At 37.7% G+C, this 20,334-nt stretch overlaps 1 protein-coding gene and 1 non-coding gene across 2 annotated transcripts; both read left to right on the top strand.

The window, feature by feature from the left end:
- The first annotated feature begins 1,308 nt into the window (after positions 1–1,308).
- On the top strand, positions 1,309–18,518 carry EIF4G2 (eukaryotic translation initiation factor 4 gamma 2). Its single transcript, XM_032223358.1, is given in 24 exon segments — positions 1,309–1,546; positions 2,968–3,052; positions 3,055–3,073; positions 3,524–3,589; positions 5,666–5,748; positions 5,751–5,790; positions 7,904–8,006; positions 8,721–8,852; positions 8,944–9,010; positions 9,101–9,252; positions 9,840–9,950; positions 10,156–10,239; positions 10,315–10,413; positions 10,523–10,664; positions 10,780–10,940; positions 13,867–13,977; positions 14,452–14,577; positions 15,127–15,231; positions 15,321–15,536; positions 15,638–15,896; positions 16,080–16,284; positions 16,475–16,686; positions 16,949–17,070; positions 17,338–18,518. Coding segments are annotated over 24 exon segments (2,949 nt in total). The 5' UTR covers positions 1,309–1,363; the 3' UTR covers positions 17,404–18,518.
- LOC116523744 lies at positions 14,016–14,234 on the top strand. The gene has a single exon (XR_004257114.1). It is a non-coding gene; the product is annotated as a small nucleolar RNA SNORD97 (small nucleolar RNA).
- Positions 18,519–20,334: the final 1,816 nt, after the last annotated feature.

The raw sequence follows: 20,334 nt of genomic DNA, 5'->3' as shown, positions 1-20,334 counted from the left end.
GGCACTAACCATGAAAGGTTACATATCTTGCCTGGTCATAAGTAATACAATGTAACAATACATTGTTTTGTTTTTCAAAATTTATATCAGATTGTGACAAGCACATGTTTCATAAGATTTATGTGTTAAATGTCTTCTGGAGTCATGTGAGGGTGGGAAGTCATTAAACTATTGCCCACAAGTTATGCTTTGGATGAATGGTTGTGAAATTGCTGTTAGTGGTAGGAGCTGGATACCATCATTCTTGGAAGTTAAAAAGAATTGTTTAGTAAAATGATTTTTTTTTCAATCAGGAATCAGAGTATTTATATTTGATACAGAAACCAGATACTTTGGTTTAAGCATTCAAAATGTGTTCAAAACCTCAGTGTGAGATGTGTTTTTGGAGCAAATGGTTACATCATGTAAAAGATGGATATGTAGCAAGCAACATTATGCCCTGTAGGATTGTCAGCACTTTGATTGTGAGCCAGATAGATGTGCTGAGTCTTGCTGAAATTATTCTAAAAGATCATGCATTATTCAGTTCACTTGCGGTCAGAGCCAAGAGGTAAAAACCCTTGAGCCGTTTTTCTAGACATTGTTCTTCAGCCTGATAAAAATGGATTTGGAGCAGACGAGGAACAGAGGGGAGGAGAGGAACGTGTTTCAGTAACCGTTTTCATATCGAACGGTTTCATCACGGCACGTCCTTAACAATGCCCAGCCCTGTTCATCCTTCTTGGAATCGGCGTCCTGATTTTTCGGGTACCTCTTCTAAACTAGAGCTTCGTCCTACATGCAAACTGCTACTTCTAACCATATATCATTTTTATCAAGACAAAGCCACCAAATGGTTTCGTCGCCGGGAACTGGGGGGGTGGGGCGGCATCTGTATGCCATTGCAAAAGGGGCCCGCTATTGAAACCGACCCAACGAACAGCCGCATCTGAAATTCAATGAGAGCTTCCTTCCCAGCTTTCTGTCACTGGAGCGATACGGGGGGCGCTGGGGGGGGGGGGGGGGGGGGGGGGGGGGTTGGGGGGGGTGGGGGGGGAAGCGGCGTAAGCCTGTCCCATGTAACCCGGTACGCCATTTGCGCAATCTGCTCCTCGAGTTGGTTTGTACGCAGAAGAAAGAGATGCTAGTCTTTGTGAATCCGATGCTGCACTGCGGCGCTGCTTCCCGGCAACCAACCTCTCTTCCTCCCCCTCCTTTGCCCTGGACCCACCTCCTTTATTCGTTGTGATTGGCTACCCCGACAAAGTCTCAGCCGGCGATTGGAAGCCGGCTTGTTGAGGAGGGTTTTTAGCTGCACGCTGTGTAATAAAGTTAGTGGGCTGTCTCAGTAGCATTAGAAGCGGCGGAGAGTTGTGTGATCTCTATGGAGGTGACGGAAAGAAGTGCTTGGTACTGCTGTGGGATCAGAGATCCGTCCTGCCGTTCGTTCTCTCCCCTTCCCTCTCCCAGCCCCGATCCCCCGGCTCCCCTCTCCCCTCCCTTCTCTCGCCCTCTTCCCAGCCCTCGCCCCGCCGGTCCTGGGGACGCTGACGATGCTGTAGGGAAGGTGAGGGAAATGACTGTCGTTGGCAAAGATGATGATCGGGGTGGGAAATCGACGGGGCTGGTACTGCTTGGACTTGGGAGTATTTGAGGCTGGGGGCGAGCGAAGGCGGCTAGGAAGAATCGGCTGCTGGTATGCAAAATGGCGGCTACCTAAAACCGACGCCATCTTGTTCGTTGCAATCTCGGTCTTGCACGTTTTCCGATAACAAAATGGCGGCCGGCACCGGTCTTCACTTAGCCGTTGTCTGAGGGGAGAAGAGGCGGCTGACTTGAGTGAAGGTCGTGACTGGGCACAATCAAGGTCCAGTGTCGCGATACTCGGCTGGCCTTTTAGCTCTCTACGCGAATAGAGCATATGCTATTTTTCGCCCGTGGTTCCTATATTCCATAGGAAAGATAGAAAGAACAGTGTTTAGTCTCTCAGTGGAATAGTTCAATCAATTTCGGTCCCCTCGCTCCGGAAACTATGCCCCATCTCCGTGCTGGGGCTGAATAGCCGGCAACTGCGGATGGGGACTGTGAACCGAGAACAAAGGCCGGGCCTATTGCCGGGTTGCGCCCTGAGCCTGGAGTCGGGCGGTGCCCAGCGCCGGCTAGGGAGGGATCGAGGACAGGATGCTTGAACCTGGACAGGAGCTTGAAGCTGGCTACGGCTTGTTCCGAGATCGGCGAGATTAAACGGAGGGGTGTTTCTAGGTCTTTAGTTGGGCTTCGCCAAACCAGTTCTCTCCCGCCTTGCAGGCGTATTTTTAAGGCTAGGTCTGTGGCGGGAATAATAACCGTGGAGGTTACAGATCAGGCGGCCCTCGGTGGATTGGACGCCTTTGTGTTTTGGTTTACTTCGAAGTCTAATTAAAGTAAAAAAGGCCAGCAATTTAAGTTGGGACACAAATAGGGGATCTTCCTGGGAAAATGGTTTGTGTGTTGCTTCTGCTTTCTTCTTCGATGTCAGGAATCCTGAAATATAGATACATACAAAGATATAGATATACATTAGGGTATTGAAAGTTACCTGTATTGGGTTGGAATTTGTCAATTATATTGTGTATCAGGTTTTATAAGACATGTCATGTTGGGTAGTAAACAGATTATGTGGTGGGTGTTGTTAAGACTGCTTAGATTTTGCTTATACACCTCGTTGTGACAATATTTAAAATTATATAATAGTTTAAGACTTTCATGGATATATATGTATGAGGAATCAGCAGGAGAAAAGGTTGACTTGAGATGAGGGAAAAACTTGGGCTCTGATGCCAAGTAAAATTCTCAGAAATTCCTGACTGGCAACTATAAGATGCTAGGAAATGATATTATTTAGACTGAATACCAACATCTTTGGGAAACTATTTTTGTTTCAATCTAGGGGGAGTGCTATTATTGAAACTTAATCAAAAACTTACATTGGTAACTCTTGCCTTCTAGGTTTTGTTTTTCCCTATCCTGTCAATTTATTATTCTTTGGAGATTCTTCATTGCCAAGCCGCCAAAGTGGAGAGTGCGATTGCAGAAGGGGTGCTTCTCGTTTCAGGTAAGTAAAGCTTTATGACAATGAAACAGATGGGAACACACAGCATTTTTGTCTGAAGAAACATTTCTTAGCCTTTTAAGGTTTCTTAGTCACAACTAATGAAATTAAAATGCATGAGTTACCAACTATATTCCACTAACACGGTTTCTAAGTTTTGCAGACCATATATTAAAAGGCAACAATAAGTATCTTCTGTGTATTTGTTGGTTTTATAGAGACTTTAAGAATAGGATAATACTTCATCTGATTTTAGCTTCATATAAAAGATATTAGTTGATTCAGATCAGGTCACCAGCAAAATACTATCTGTGCAGAAGGAAAAAAAGTAATTATCCAAGGAAGTTTGTGTTCACAAATCAAGTTATTTATAAAATTGTTCTGGTTAAACTTCAAAATTTTGGTTTCCTGCACGCAAAACAAAAATTCTTTAGCAATTATTCTTATTCATAGTGCTTCTTCAGGCGGAGGAGGAGGTAGGGGTGCGCTTCAGCACTATCCCAAGACTGCCGGCAACAGGTAAATTGCATACTAACTGCAATGCTATATTGGCTATTATATGGATTTGTGATGCATTGTTTAATTTGCAAAGTTAAATTCATTGTAAGTAAATGTAAATTGAAAGTCTGTATGAAACCCATCAGTGTTTTGTTCTGTTAACTACTTCCATGTCTTAATACTTTTAATGTTTTGTCTGGTACCTTCTTTACCTCTAATGGGGGGATAGCATGAAATCCAAAGCATTTTGAATATTCACAATAAGGGAACATTTGGAATTCAAAACAGTTTCCTTATTTCTGTTTTAGGACTGCAAGCCTAAATGGCTAATAATCCATTCTGAATCCTATTTACCATCTTAAACTCCAAGAATGCAGCAGTCATTGTCTAATGTAATTTCTGATGCAGACATACATAGTCTGAGAATCAGAGCATCCTCTCCAGCCAATCAGATAACACTGAATGTTGGGACAACTGCTGGTTGACAATAGAGTTAGGAAAGAATTTAGGCAGATCAAAAAAAATTAAGGAAGATTCCTTGAGGAAGATCAGTTGTTCTAGCAAATCAACATTTGACATAGATTATAGGATGTTACCTATGCTAAAGAGCTTCACATGAAATTTTGACTGGAGGACATATGACATGTTGTCTAGTCCTGCACTCTGGTCATCCAAACATCTGCCACTAAAGCAGTATTGACTGTTGCATTTTGTACTTGAAGTAAGTCAGCAAGTGTCTTCCTTATGCTTTACAGGCCTGTAATTTCCTCTCCCCCTCACAGTGTGCCAAGAAAAACCTAGTGCTAGAATTAAGCTCTTAGCTGGTACTGCTAGAAATATGTGCATGCTAAATATTCCAGTACGCTACTTGACTGTGCCTAGAGCAGTGTTGGTTAACCTTTTCGGCACCAAGTGATAAAACAGGAGCACACGCTCAGGGGAGCACCAGAAACCAAAAGAGCAGCTCCCTGGTGCGCATGCATGCGCCGGGAAGCTGAGCTTCCAGTTTCCAAGATGCATGCTCGTCTTCTGGTTTCTAGTGCTTGTGCGCGCTCAAAGACCAGCATGCGTGCTGGAAACTGGAACCTCAGCTTCCCGGCATGCATATGCACGCTGTGGAGCTGCTCTTCCCATGGTCCCATGCGCACCAACACCAACTGGTGTACCTGGAGAGATGGCTCTGCATGCCACTTCCAGCACATGTGCCATAGGTTCACCATCATGGGCCTAGAGTCTTCCTTCTGAGCCCCCACAATAATGAGAAAATATCTTTACCTTTGGAGGACTGACAGTTACCCTCCTTGTCTAGCATATATCAATAGCATTAGTAGAATGACTGCAGATAGAGATGATGCCTGCTTTCAGTTTGCTCTGCCTTCTTTTGAGTCAAATTTATCCTGGCATTTATCTTTAGGCATAAGAAAGCAAATGGAACACTGCTTAGTGAAAGAGGTGGAATATTGCTTATACAGGCAAGAGTATCTGAAATTCAGTTCTTAATGTAGATTAATCAATTCTGAAGTCTACCTCTGTTTTCTACAAAGTAGAAATCCACAGATCTTTGAACACGTAATTAACTATCATCCCCAGCCTGTTTGACTTGATCCAACCAATGAAAGCAGAAATGGAATCACTAGACCCAAATTCCTCATAATTTGGAGGATTAGAAATGCAAATTGTGGAATATTTGAATACTTAAGGACAATTTTAACTATTCCATTTTGTTTCAAATTAGAACAAAATGGCAGAACACCATAACACATGAAGTGGTCATTCCATAAATGGAATGCTCCAAGTTTCAATGTTTTAGTTGCTTTAATTCCTTCTTAATTATTTTTGATTTCATTACGCTTGACATGGTATGGCTCTTTTACATCTGTTGAGAATTTTTAGCTATAACTGCTCCTGTAAGAAATTCTTCAAATGAGTTCAAAGCTCCAAAATGAGTTCAAAATAGTATTAAAAATTCAGGTTATAGTGCTAAAATTTCAGGCTTTCTTAAGTGTCCCGAAAACAAATTTAAAATTGAGCCTATTGTTTCCAGATTATATGGGAATATACTGTAGGTTTTAATGACTTAATATTCTATTTCTAAAGCGAGTTCCTGGGGAAAACCCCAGGGCAAAACGCTCAGAAATGGATTCCTTCACGAAGCACTAGACGAGATGACGACTCCGCAAATGACAAGAACGACATGATGCAATCTTCAGGAAAGTAAGAGGGTAAGTTTTGAGGTAACAATTTAATTGTCAGTTGAATTTTATAATCCAGCATGTGATTCACATCTAAGACACAGAATGCATACTTGTTTTCCCAGCCATTTATTTCCAATTGAGATTTTCCTACTTGCAAAGCCATAGTTTTCTAAAGGTGTTCTTGAATTCTCTTTGACCATAGAATCTAAGGAGCCCACATGGTATAGAGACAAGGTGGGTTGGATATGGAGGACACATTTTCAAATCATCTCTTAGCCATGGAAACATAGTGGCGACTTTGGGCAAATCGCCCTATCTATCTAAAAACATGGAGATTAAAATGAAAAGATTAATAAATATTTGAAGGGGGTATCCGTAGATCCAGTCCATTAGACTATAACTAGTTCAGCCCATATTGAGTTGCTTATTTGGTCTTAAGAGTGCTTGATGGCAGTTCTTTAACTGATGATTCCAGGCAGAAGCAAAAAAAACAAACCCAAATTAAGCTTCTGCTGTGTTCTATTCATTTGGTATATTGTTTTTATGTTGAGTTAACACAGTCTAGGGCAGGAGGAACAATTTACTGCAGTGGTGGGTTATATGACCAGTACAGGCGTACCTGTGCTTGCCGGGAGCACTAGGTACCATTCTAGTACGGTGCTCTGGAGGGCCCGCTGGCCTGCGCTCCTTATCAGTATTTGAAGTTTTCGGGGCTTACTTGCACAGAGTCGGCGCAATGCTTTGCTGAGCAGCTGGAGCATTAGTGGGGTGTTGCGGGCAGTAATTACGCATGTGCGTGCACGTTGCGCGCGTTCATGTGGTGGACGGCCGGCTCTGTTGCGCCATACCGGTTGCAACGGGATCCGGAACCCACCACTGATTTACTGCTTCACTAATCCACAATATTTTTATCCAAAATGCCTTAACCTTTTAACAGGTCCACCATATATGAAAATATGTAGCATCGAGAGAACCACACCTCCAACATGCTTATATAATTTCCTGTTGAGGTTAAAATATTAACCCCAAGATATTTAACTTTTTGACTACCTCACATCCTAGTTCTTCCTTTTGTTTAGTATTCATATTTATAGCTAATATTTTTGTTTTTCCTAAATTTATTTTAAAACCAGACACTTGACCATATTGATTAATCGTATTCATTAAAACCATACTGGATTCCTGCGGTTGTTCCAATATTATGACCAAATCATCCACAAAAGCGCGGACTCTGTATTCCTGCTGCCTAATCTTGATCCCTTTTAGACAATCCAAGCCCCGTATTTTATTCAACAATACTTCCAAAGTTATAATAAACAATAGTGGGGACAAAGGACAGCCCTGTCTTGTACCTTTTCCAATTTGAAAAGGGTCTGTCAAGCTGATTTACTGCTTCACTAAATGTTGAATTATAGTTCTCAGAATTCATTACTGTTCTGATAGATCCATTGGACTCTTGACACCAATGCCCATATTTAATAACATTTCCTTGTATGTTTCCTGAGTGCTTGAATCTAGGGTCAAAGCTTTGCATTTTTACTCTGTTCTTCATTCTCTTGCTTTTCACTTTGTATTTCACACCCATTGTTTATTCAGAGTCCTGATTTTTATTTTTATCTCACATTGTTTAGTCACCCTATTTCTATTATTCTCCACCCATTTTTCCCATTTTTGTAGTATCTGTAATTCAGCTTTTAATGTCTTGGTTTTATTAGAAGGCTGCTCATACTAAGCATTTCCTATCTTAATATCTTGCTTTATTTATTTATTGTCTCCTTCCGCCATGAGTTCTCCATTTCTCATCTCAGCATCTTTTTTTTTCTTTAGTTTAAGATTTTTATTTCAGTATCCTTGTTTCTTAGCTTTTCTGGTTTTGGGGGACTCAAATAAGCCTGTACCTATTGTGTTGCTTGCTTTATTGCCAAACCAGCACTTACAATCTGGGCTTTCAAAGCATCTGGAGATTTTGAGTAACCAGTTTCACAATTACCCATTTAGTATAACACTTAATTTTAACAGATTACAATTGAAAACTGCTTGCAGTTTGTTTAATTCTAGCAAAAAGGTTTTATAAATTAAACTGCAGTAAACAAGTCACATCTTGACTAAGAAAAGCCTTGATTTGTTTTCTTTCCTTTAGCATACTAAATAAGCTTACTCCTGAAAAGTTTGACAAGCTATGCCTTGAGCTCCTCAATGTGGGTGTAGAGTCTAAACTCATCCTAAAGGGGATCATACTGCTGGTAAGATAACATAAATTTATTAGAAAAATACTGTTTAATAAAATTTATATTATGTACAGCAGGTATAATTTTTCAAGATTCTCAAAATGTACAGCTTGCAGGTTGTTCAGTGTACTGTGAACATGGATATTATAGAAGTTACGTTATAAAACAGCAACTTAGAGAATGAATTATTCTCAAATGATCACTATGTAGTGGTACTGTTTCCTATATATGCTTATAAGATTACATACATCAGTTGAGCTTTTTCCTATCTTAGTAGTAAAGGTAGAAATTTCTAAGTGCAAGGGAATACTGACTCAGCAAATAATATGGCTCTAATGTAGCCTGTGGGAAAACACTGAGCTGGTGTGTTTCAGTGTCATGATTGTCCAAATAACCATACACCAGGTTCCAAGAGTAGAAATCAAGCATGGAAATGCAGCTTACCTTACACTATTGTCTCTGTTAAAATACATTAGATTTTGTTTATTGGACATTGATACCTGGTAGATTAATGAATTATTGAATACTAATTGTCCCATTACTTAATTGTTTAGAGGAAGAGCAAGGTAGGGAATGTTAATTACACTATAGTTTTTTGTACTGCATAATTGTCATTGTGAATTTCTGAAACATCAATAAAACTGGATAGGATTAGCTAGGGTCATTTTAAAATGCAGGTTTTAAATAATAAACAAAGTTCCATATAATTTATGAAGTCTCTGCTCTCAGATCGTAGACAAAGCCCTTGAAGAGCCAAAGTATAGCTCGCTATATGCTCAACTATGTCTGCGACTGGCAGAAGATGCACCCAACTTTGATGGCCCATCCACAGAGAGTCATTCAGGACAGAAGCAAAGCACAGTGAGTATAATTCTCTTTTGGACTAAAGCTATTATGAGAATTGGTATTTTAAGAAGACAAGACATTAAAATGTTTGCATTCTAAATCCTAGACATTCAGACGCCTCTTAATTTCTAAACTTCAAGATGAATTTGAAAACCGAACCAGAAATGTTGATAGTAAGTTTTCAGAATACTGTATTTCTTGATTTGCTTGGTTTTTTTTGTCATAAAAATAGAACAATGTCTAAAACCTATCTCTATTTTTAGTCTATGATAAGCAAGATGGCCCCCTCCTCCCAGAGGAGGAGGAACAAAGAGCTATTGCTAAGATCAAGATGCTGGGAAACATCAAATTCATTGGAGAACTTGGCAAGCTTGATCTTATTCATGAATCTATCCTTCATAAGTGCATCAAAACAGTAAGTTTTTTTTTAATTTTTAGTATGTAAACCTCATTGGTGAGATAGCTAGTAATGTACTTAAAGATTAAATGGTATCCGCTAATGACTACATGATGGGCAAACACTCCTAGCAATAAATTTACTAAAATAAAAATTGTTCTTCCTTTTTTACTCCTTAAGGATAACCTGTTAGATCTGCTTGAGTAATCTGGATAAGTTATAGAAAATTCTAGGTCATGTTATCACGAATGTAAAGCACTAACCAGAACTAACGGTCGTTTTACCTTATTTGTATTTTCAGGTGGTTAGATTTCTTGTGAAAATGTTGATAATCAAAAGTACCAATTGTGTTGATGTTCTTTTTGAGGAATCCTTAACAATTTCCAGTAGTTTATAGATGGAATCAAATGTTGAATTTGCATAAAACACTAGGCTGAAAAGGAATTGTGTAGCTTGTTTGGACATAGCATCTTAAGTGAAAACAGCATTTGTTTTGTTACTTGGATGTATGGCTTAATGTTATTGAATACCGATTTTATTGATAAACAGCTTGTAAAAATAAGTTGTAAAATGATAGTAAAAATTTTTTTATTCAAATTACCCAGCTTTTGGAAAAGAAGAAGAGAGTCCAACTCAAGGATATGGGGGAGGATTTGGAGTGCCTCTGTCAGATAATGAGGACAGTAGGACCTAGACTAGACCATGCAAAAGCCAAGGTAAGCATTAGTAGAATTGCATACATATATACATTTCTGCATTTATGCTATTAGTATTCATCTTCCTGGGATAGGCTGTTGTAGATTAAAATATTGTAGTTAACATGTTTAATTAGCAAATAAAAATAACTTGTACATATTAATAAGTTTGTTCTGTTTGATAACTTGTCAACTTGCCAAATGTAATGAATTTCTTTCTCAACAGTCCTTAATGGATCAGTACTTTGCCCGTATGCGCTCCTTGATGATGTGTAAGGAATTGCCGGCAAGGATTCGTTTCCTGCTGCAGGTAAGAGTATAAAATTGCTTACTGTGACAAATCTAGCATATGCCTTGAAGCTAACATTCTGTTAAATCCTTGAAGGATACTGTGGAGTTGAGAGAACACAATTGGATTCCTCGCAAAGCTTTTCTTGACAATGGACCAAAGACTATCAATCAAATCCGTCAAGATGCTGTGAAAGTAAGTATTTCACAAGATACGGATTAAGCTGTGCAGCTCATTAATAGGCATTAAGGTGTATTAAGAAATACTGCTTTTAATTTGATTTCCAACTGACTTTCTTTTTAAGGATCTGGGAGTTTTTATTCCTCCTCCTTTGTCTCAAGGAATGAGAAGTGACTTCTTTCTGGAGGGAGCGTTTATGCCACCCAGGATGAAACTTGACAGGGATCCACTTGGAGGGCTTGCTGATATGTTTGGACAAATGCCTGGTAATTACTATTACTTCAGTGAAGAAATGATATGTGTGTTTTTTATTTTAATTACTTTGACAATAAAATATCCTGAGTTATAATCCTCTTGTTTTTGTGTGTTTTATGAATTCAGGTAGTGGAATTGGTACTGGTCCGGGAGTTATTCAAGACAGATTTTCACCTACCATGGGGCGACACCGGTCAAATCAACTTTTCAATGGCCATGGGGGACACCTCATGGCTCCTGTTCAATCCCACTTTGGAGAGCTAGGCAAATCCTTCTTGAAAAATCCAGTAAGTGACATATAGAAAGAAGAAAAATGCTGTTTTCTAAATGTAGGAAATGTGCATGGCCTCCCATCATACATTGCATAATTCTGAATGGCTTGTATCAACAACAATATCAGTTTAAAACCACTGTTCCTTGTCCTGTGTTTTGGAACACCACTAAAAAGGTCTCTTGTATTCTATTCACATAGACCAGCTTTCAAAAACCTGAAGACATGTCTCTTCATAATCTTTTCCAGGTTAAAAGTACTTAGCACGACAACTATTCCAAATAAGCCTTTTCTTCCAGCTCTTACATCTCTCAGTTGTTCCTGTTTTGTTTTATTCAAGTTTGTATTTTTGGAAGGGTATTGACAGTGTCAAAAAAGATGCTGGAATTTAGTTGTGATCTAATTAATATTGAATAGATCTTTAAACTGTACTATCATTAATGCAAATAAAAAAATTGTTTTTCTTGGAGCTGCATTATGCTCTTAGCTCAATCTTTTTGCAATTCACCAGATAATTCACATATATGATGCAGACACAGCTCATTCTTCTTAAAATTCTTCTTGTCAGTTTCTGTCCATTGTTCTAGCTTGTCATGTCCTCTTGAATCCTGATATTGTCCCCGTTATTAGCCAAAAACTTAATCTTTCGTTGTTTTTAACCCATTTTATAAGTCAGTGTTGAACAACACACAGCCTTATGTTCTTGTATTTGTTCAATTAATCTTATGTCCTTATAACAGTAATGCAAACAGCTTACATTTTGTCATCTTTTTTACAAGGATATTATAAAAAACTTGATTAATTGGGAATTGAGTTTATCTCTGTAGTCAAGCAAACAATAGAGAAGATCCAATTGCTTCGCCATGCTTTGTTCTTTCATAAAGACATGCTATTCCTGCCAAGCAATATATTTTTTTCTTAATGATTAACACTAATTTCTGTTCTGGAGTTTGCCCAATATCAGCAACAAGCTTATAGGTCTGTAGTCACCTGGATCATCTTCACACTTGCCTTACTACTCATTTGGCACTACAACCATTCTTGATAGCCATGCTCTTTTAAGGTTCTTGGATATAATTAGTCTGTTCCCGGACACTCTAGTTGTCCATTATGGCTTTCTTGCTCTGACAAAACTGGGAAAAAAACCCAAACTTTTATGTTACTTTTAGCTTCCCTTGTGAACTTAAGTTTATTTTGCTTCAGGATTCACAGCCTTCAACAGAGAAGAGGGGTTTTTTTTGTTTTTAAACTTACCAACAGCCCAGCGCTTTATAGTCTTGCAATGCTTTCAACACTGTCTGCTATTTATTCCCATCAGAATCACTAAAAAAGACTTCAGTGAGGTTTTCTAATACATCCCAAATGTGAGCCTGTGAAAGGCAGCACCTTTCTCTTGATAAGACTGCTAGCTCATTGCTGATTGATGTTTTGGTCCCTCAGTAGGAAGTCTCAAATAAGCATCTCCTTTTGCTGTTGCCTCAAGGCACAGACTGGAATTGTCCTCTTTGCAGAACTTGCATAGCCATCTTTGCCCCCTGTGGCAGCTGCAGTTCATCCAGAAGTCTAGAAACAACATCAGCAGGGAATCTATTCCAAAGCTCCAAGGAAACAAAGCTCATTTTTACAAGTTTGGTTCTTTCGTGTCATTCTGTCATCTCTCCAGTCTCCTGCCTGGCTTGCTTTTTTCTTCTTGGAGCTTACCACTATTGTTCTTTCTCAAGCATTTTCTGTTGTCCAATACATTTTTCACAACAGCTGATGGATGAACTAGTTTATTTCTAGTACCCCTAGCTCCTTCTCCAAAAAGGCATGTCTGCATCTGCTGCTTATATAATACTTGCCATCTTCTGGAAGTTCAATAGAAAACATGAAGCTCCCCTTGTAAGTAACAAAAGTACTTCTCTTTCTCTCCATATTCTTCTGGTGTGTTTTTTAAATGTCCCCCCAGCGTCAGGAGCACCCAGGAATAAAAGAGTGGAATTGATCGGGGTCTTTTTCTGCCTCTTTCCTCAGGCAACTTCACTTGCTGCAGTTCTGTTTAGCATATTTTCTCCAGTTTCTAAAATTTAGAATAAAGAGAATATATTTTTCCATTATTTATGTGAAATCCAAAGCGTAATTAATAGCTCCCAGATATTATACTTGATGTATCTCCTTTATGAACCCTTCCTTCATATAATTTATTGGTTCCCAAACTTTCCTTCATGACCTAAAAATCACTTATCAGAAAGTCTTAATCTAACTTAAGCTCCTAAATCCCTTCCTTCAGTACTGTCATAACAGTAAGAATAAAAGTCATAACTTAAGGATTACCTGTATTACAAAAGCAATATTAAATTATCTTTGTCATTTCAACAAATTACTATTGGTGATTTCATCATTTTTTTTGTCTTAATAGGATAAATTGGGAGAATTTTAAATACATTCTAGTACATGTGGCAATCTCTAAGTCAATTTAAATGTCCCTGTTATGATGGATAATGGGTTCATGAGAAAAGAAAAATCATTTTTACCCAATTTGGAATAATTGATTCGAGTTTGGGTAGCACTAATGTAATTGTTGAGATTGAGTCATAGACTGAGAATTAATACTTTGCCTTTTGATTAGATCAACCCGAACAGCTTGCTTATCTGTAACAGTTGAGATGTTTAAAATGCTAGCTTACAATTAGCAAGACCTAGGTTCACTCTTTGCCAAGAAAGATCAGGGAAAACTTGGGGGCAGGTTTTTGAAATCCAACCTACCTCACAGGATTGTTGTAAGGAAAAATTGGAAATTAGAACTGATGGAAAAGTAAGATAGTAATATTTTCACCATGGTAGAGGAAATTCTAACAAGATGTAAAATGCAATACACATAGAATATATGAAAATATTTTTATGATAAGGAAAAGTTTACACTGTTACAGTCTTTATTTTTCTTTTCATTGTCTTGAAAACAGGGGCAAAGCCAACTATACCATAATCAAAATCAGGGACTTCTGTCTCAACAAGGACAGTCTAAGGATATGCCTCCACGGTTTTCTAAGAAGGGACAGCTTAATGCAGATGAGGTATGCCCTTGAAAAAGAATAGGCACAGTCTTTAAAAGATGCCCAATGATTATAACAAGACGCGTTATTACGAGGATCAAAACTGGAACTCCCCTTCTACATTCCTGCTATTCACTTCCCCCCTCCAAGTTATCTATCTTTTTACCTCTTGCTTCCCCCTCTCCCCCTTTTCTTGGAGTTTCATTCCTCTACCTCTCTTTCCTTCCTCCTTGGAGTTTCCAGTGTCCTATGAGCAAGATTATGAGATATGAGGGCAATATCTTAATCATAAACAAGAGCTGTTGAAGTAACTACAGTTGCTGGACAGAGATATAAAAAGCCATTATAAACTTGTAACGAATTGTTTTCTCAAAAATATTGTTGCTATAACTTAGCAGTGCTTCTAAATAACATGCAACTCTGCTGTGGGTAGTTTTCACTGCTACCATAATAGAACCATACTCCAGATTTCTAATATCCAGCTTCTTTTCACAGATTAGTCTGAGACCTGCTCAGTGTTTTGTAGTAAACAAAAACCAAGTGCCAAAGCTTCAGCCCCAGATAACTATGATTCCTCCCAGTGCACAGCCACAACGTACTCAGACACCACCTCTGGGACAGGTAAATGTTTCTGTAATGTTTTAATCAAAGATTTATTAATTATATCCATTGTAAAGGTTGCTTTCTAGAAAGCATATGCATTTTAAGGTATTAAAATAATGGGGAGGGAACAATTAAGACTGTAGCCTAATTTCTATTGTGATTGCATTTGATTGGAATATTGTGTCCTATAGAGGCACTTTGGAGCATTGCAGCACATGTCTCCAGTAAGTCATTTTCTATTTAAGAGTTCAGAAGAACAAATGCTTAGCAATATCCTGGAATTCCACAATATTTGCTTGTTTGGGAGTAAATCCAGGTAAACAGTAAGATTTGGTTGGGACAACTAAGTAATAGCATCTTAGAATATATATGCTTACAGGTGATCATGAAAGTGAAAGCCTTTGCAGGGCTATTCCAGGATACGGTTATTGTGAATTTGCCACAGTGCCATGGATAAGGCTTGGTTAAAAGATTCTTAAAATTGCAGTTTGAAACTAGCAAATATTTAAGATTTATGCATTACTGTTAATAAATACACCATTAAACTTCTGGTGTTTTGTTTTTAAGCCACCTCAACTTGGTCTCAAAACAAATCCGCCACTTATTCAGGAGAAGCCTGCAAAGACAACTAAAAAGCCACCACCTTCTAAGGAAGAGCTACTCAAGTTAACAGTAAGTTCATTTAGTCTGCCCTCAAACTACAGTATGTGATAACTAAAGAATTAAAGAAAACCCAAAAAAACCTTTTCCTCCTTTTTTAGGAAACTGTTGTGACTGAATATTTGAACAATGGAAACGCCAATGATGCTGTTAACAGTGTGAGAGAAATGAGGGCACCAAAACATTTTATTTCTGAGATGCTGAGCAAAATAATACTTCAGTCACTAGATCGATCAGATGAAGATAAAGAAAAAGCAAGTGCATTAATCAGTTTACTTAAACAGGAAGGGATAGCTACTAGTGACAACTTCATGCAGGTAATACATATATTCATAAGTACACTTTGATGTCTTTGCATTGTTTGTTGTCAGAACCAGACATGAGAGAATGTAATTAATGCTAGTAAACTTTTTTTCAGGCATTCCTAAATGTATTGGACCAGTGCCCTAAACTAGAGGTGGACATCCCTCTGGTAAAATCCTATCTAGCACAGTTTGCAGCTCGTGCCATAATTTCAGAACTCGTGAGCATCTCTGAACTAGCACAACCATTGGAAAGTGGCACCCATTTTCCCCTCTTCCTACTTTGCCTTCAGCAGATAGCCAAGCTGCAGGATCGAGAATGGCTAACTGATCTTTTCCAACAGAGCAAAGTGAACATGCAAAAGATGCTGCCAGGTAAGGAATGAATACACTGGTACAGAGGGAATTAGGAAGTAGATGGGTAACTATATAATAAACATCTAGTTAGAAAATATGACTAAATGTTACGGAGTTTTAAAAATGTGAGCTCAATATGTAGCATATTAAGTTGACATGCTCAAAGAATATTTGGGACAGTTTTGTATCTATATATTACAGAGATTGACCAGAATAAGGATCGTATGCTGGAGATATTGGAAGGGAAAGGACTTAGCTTCTTGTTTCCACTTCTGAAACTGGAAAAGGAGCTACTGAAGCAAATTAAGTTGGACCCATCCCCTCAAGTAATCTATAAATGGATTAAAGACAACATTTCACCAAAACTACATGTAGATAAGGGATTTGTTAATATTTTGATGACCAGGTGAGAAATGCAACTGAAACCAGTTTGTTGTATGTCATGCATGAGCTAAAATACTATGTTTATATAGCAATGGTGGGGTTATTTCCTTATTCTATTATCTATTTATATATGCGTAGCAAAGAAAAAACTTTGCTTTTCTGTTGCTTTACATGGATGAGTATGTTAAACAATTTCCTTCCAATTCTTTTAGTTTCTTGCAGTATATTTCTAGTGAAGTAAATCCACCTAATGATGAACCAGATTCTTCATCTGCTCCTTCTAAAGAACAGTTGGAGCAAGAAAAACAGCTGCTTCTTTCCTTTAAGCCAGTTATGCAGAAATTCCTTCATGACCATGTTGATCTACAAGTGAGTGCCCTGTATGCACTCCAAGTGCACTGCTACAACAACAATTTTCCAAAAGGTAAGAATAAAACCTTTTGCCTCTCCCTATTTCATGTGCATTTGATATGACATCAGGATAAGAGGAATTTCAAGCAGATGTTCCTATATTCATATAGTTAGGTGTTTGTATAAGTTAGTGTCAGGTTTGCTTAACCATTTTTTATGGAACTAAGCGAAATGACTGAAGAGTAAATTTTAGTGCCAGTGATGCTAAAGACATGGCTACCTTAAAATTGTGGTTTAAAAGATCTGAATAAAAAAAAGGAAAATCTTTCTTACAGGCATGTTGCTGCGCTTCTTTGTGCATTTCTATGATATGGAAATCATTGAAGAAGAAGCTTTTCTGGCATGGAAAGAAGATATTACTCAAGAGTTTCCAGGGAAAGGCAAAGCTTTGTTCCAGGTGAATTATCTCACTATAGGTTTAAGCAAAACAGTTACCTCATTGTACTTGTAGATTCATTAGGGAAAACATAGAATATACTGTACAAATCTGATTTCTATAAAGTTTAAAATTGGAGTAATTAAAAAATATGCCTCATGTTTTTAATAATGTTCATACTCTTAATAAATTATTATGTAGGGATTTCATATGTAGTTAATCCCCAGATACATTTGAATTTCCTTTCTTCCTTTTTCTCATTCTAATATTATTTGGGTTTAATTGCAGGTAAACCAGTGGTTGACCTGGCTGGAAACAGCAGAGGAAGAAGAATCTGAAGAAGATGCTGATTAAACCAGCCAAAGCCTTAAATTGTGCAAACATACTGTTGCTATGATGTAACTGCATTTGACCTAACCACTGCGAAAACTCATTCCGCTGTAATGTTTTCACAATATTTAAAGCAGTAGCGGGTCAGTAGGACTTGTTTCTGCATAAGGGTTTTTGTAGTATGTCTTAATCATAGTCTACCATAAAAATATTTTAGAATATCTTTAATGTTTAGATAACAGTGTATTAGCAGCATGCAATAATTACATCATAAGTTCAGAAGCAGTCTGTGTAAGGATCTTCTTTGATGCCAGTTACCATAGGCTGTTCGTTAGAAATCTGAATAGCAACACTGAATACTGTAGAAATGCACTTTGCTCAGTGTAATACTTGAGTTGTTGCAATATTTGATTATCCATTTGGTTGTTACAGAGAATCCTTAACTGTAATTGATGGTGGTTGCCGTAATAGTATATTGCCTGTATTTCTACCTCTAGTAATGGGCTTTATGTGCTAGATTTTAATATCCTTGAGCCTGGGCAAGTGCACAAGTCTTTTAAAAAGAAACATGGTTTACTTGCACAAAAATGATCAGTTTGAAGAGGTGGATAGATGCCCATGGAAGTGGTCTTTGTGGGTATGAAATAAAATGGTGAGAAACTGAATTGGTCCCTATGATAGTATTGGAATTAAGTCTACTTAATTTATCAAGACATGTTCATGCCCTGATTTTATATACTTGTATCTATCAATAAACATTGTGATACTTGAATGTTTGTTGAAATGGCTGCTCTTTATATTTACTTTGAAAATAGATTCTGAAGCAGGAATGATGTGACTTTCCCTCAATCCCATTTAATTAGATATACCTTGTATCGTAAAGTTTCTGGAGTGGGCAGGGCAGCCCTATTTCATTATTTCCCAGTTGTGAATCATGAAAACACCTGTAATTGATTCATGTGTCAGAATCATGTTTGAGATCCCTGTAATACTAACGCCTGTGGAAGTGCTTGATATCTTGACATCTTCTAAACCCCAGGGTAAGACAACTTAAGAGCCAAGTGTTGAAAAGGGTAAATTGGTAAGGATTAGTTGTTTCCTATTACCTTAAATATTCCCAGAAATTCCTGGAGTTCAAGTTCAATACATCTGGAAAAAAAGGCTGCACAATTAGGCATTGCAATTCTGCAATCATGATTTTATGAATTGTAAGCCTCAGACAGCAATATTAACATTGCATTCTTTCCAAAATTTATCAGCACAGCATCTGAAGAACTAGCTTGGAATCCTAAATAGCTTTTCTATTTTCAGATCCAAATAGTTAAAATTCAATGCCATATTGGTTTGTTTACATTTATATTACCTTAAAAGAAATGTATTGTGTTCCTTCTACATGTGTTTCAACATTTGAAAGATTAATAGAGAGTGTTGTTTACTTTGCTGAGAAAAATTACAAAAAAAAGGGAAGCTAAAATGATGTATGTATTGAAAATCCTTTGGGAATAGGGAGTTGGGGGGGGGTGATACAAAGTAAAGTTACATTAAAGTTATATACCTAAAATTTAGGAAACGTGTCTCATAGCTCCAGTATTTAACATCACTGGAATCAACAGATTAGTGCCAAAATGGAGCAAGAAGGACTACATAGATTATTATGTACTTAACATTGTCTTAAGTATTAGCCTTGATTGATCTAAATGTGTTCTTAGCTCCTGTCTCCATTTGACTTTCTATGAACAAATATTGTATAATCCCAGTATATTTTTCTGAATACAATTGCTTCCTTACACTGCCTATCATAAACTACTTTGCCAACTATTGAATGCTTCATTAGATCTATCCCCTCTCGAAAAAAGAAACGGGACAGCATTTTCCAGAGTCCAAAACATCCACAATATTCCAAATGGCTTTATTACTAAAGCATTATTTTTCAATTACCCATTTATTTCCAACAGATAGTCTTGCACTTGCAGTATGTAAATTCCAGGCTCATAGGTATCAAGGTGGAAGGAGAGTTTATGGCATTTTTAGCCTTTACTGACCTTGGATTCAGTGTTGCTATCATCAAAATACTCTGGAGAAAATAATTACATCTAAAACCTAAAGTTGGGTGGCAGTTAAAACTCATCTTTAAATTTTGTTACGAAGAATTGGTGTAGTGTATGCTGCTTTCCTCTTATTTTTGCAGGCACTATTAAGTTACTATCTTAAATGTTCTGTAATTGATTGTTATGGCTTAGTTTATACACTTAGCCATAGCTCATGCAGCAACCCTAAAAATGGTTTGGATTTACCTGATATGGAAAATCCAAACTAAATAATGGATTAACACAATCTACTGTACTTTCGTCTGTAGTTGGAAGTTCTTCCAAGACTACCAGCTCCATTGTACAGAATATGGTCTAATATATGTAGAAATCTTACAAAAGCAGAATAACCTGTATATTACTTGGATAATATAAGGCATTAGTTATACTAATTTTTTTACATGAAAGATAGTGTGTTTTTGTCATGTTTTTGCCATTTTTGTGGTTCATGTTCTTGTAATTATTGGCTATGAAATAAACAGTTGCATCAGTGATACAAGTAATTCAGTCAGATCTCAGAGACCTGACAGGTTTTTTTGAATTGTAGGTTTGAGAATAAGAATTGTACACTCATGTGGATATTGAATAAATTAGAGTAGGGTGTGTACAAACTTGAAAATGGTTTTGAGTCCATGCATAAAACATGCATGCTAGAGTTTTGGGCAGGATTATTTAGTGAAGATTATGATCCAACAATTTGGTTCTGGCTTTCACCTGAAGAAAAAAAAAAGGAATCTTCAGTGGAAATAGGGCAAGGCTGATGCGCTTCACCTTCCATCTGGCCTGTGTCAGCCAAGACTACCTCATCTCCCTGATGCCACTCCTGAATTAAAGCAGCATATATGATTGGGCCATCCGTCCATCACTG

This window comes from Thamnophis elegans, chromosome 1 (genome assembly GCF_009769535.1).
Source record: "Thamnophis elegans isolate rThaEle1 chromosome 1, rThaEle1.pri, whole genome shotgun sequence".
NCBI classification, from domain to species: domain Eukaryota; kingdom Metazoa; phylum Chordata; class Lepidosauria; order Squamata; family Colubridae; genus Thamnophis; species Thamnophis elegans.
This window is presented reverse-complemented; position numbering and strand designations above follow the sequence as displayed.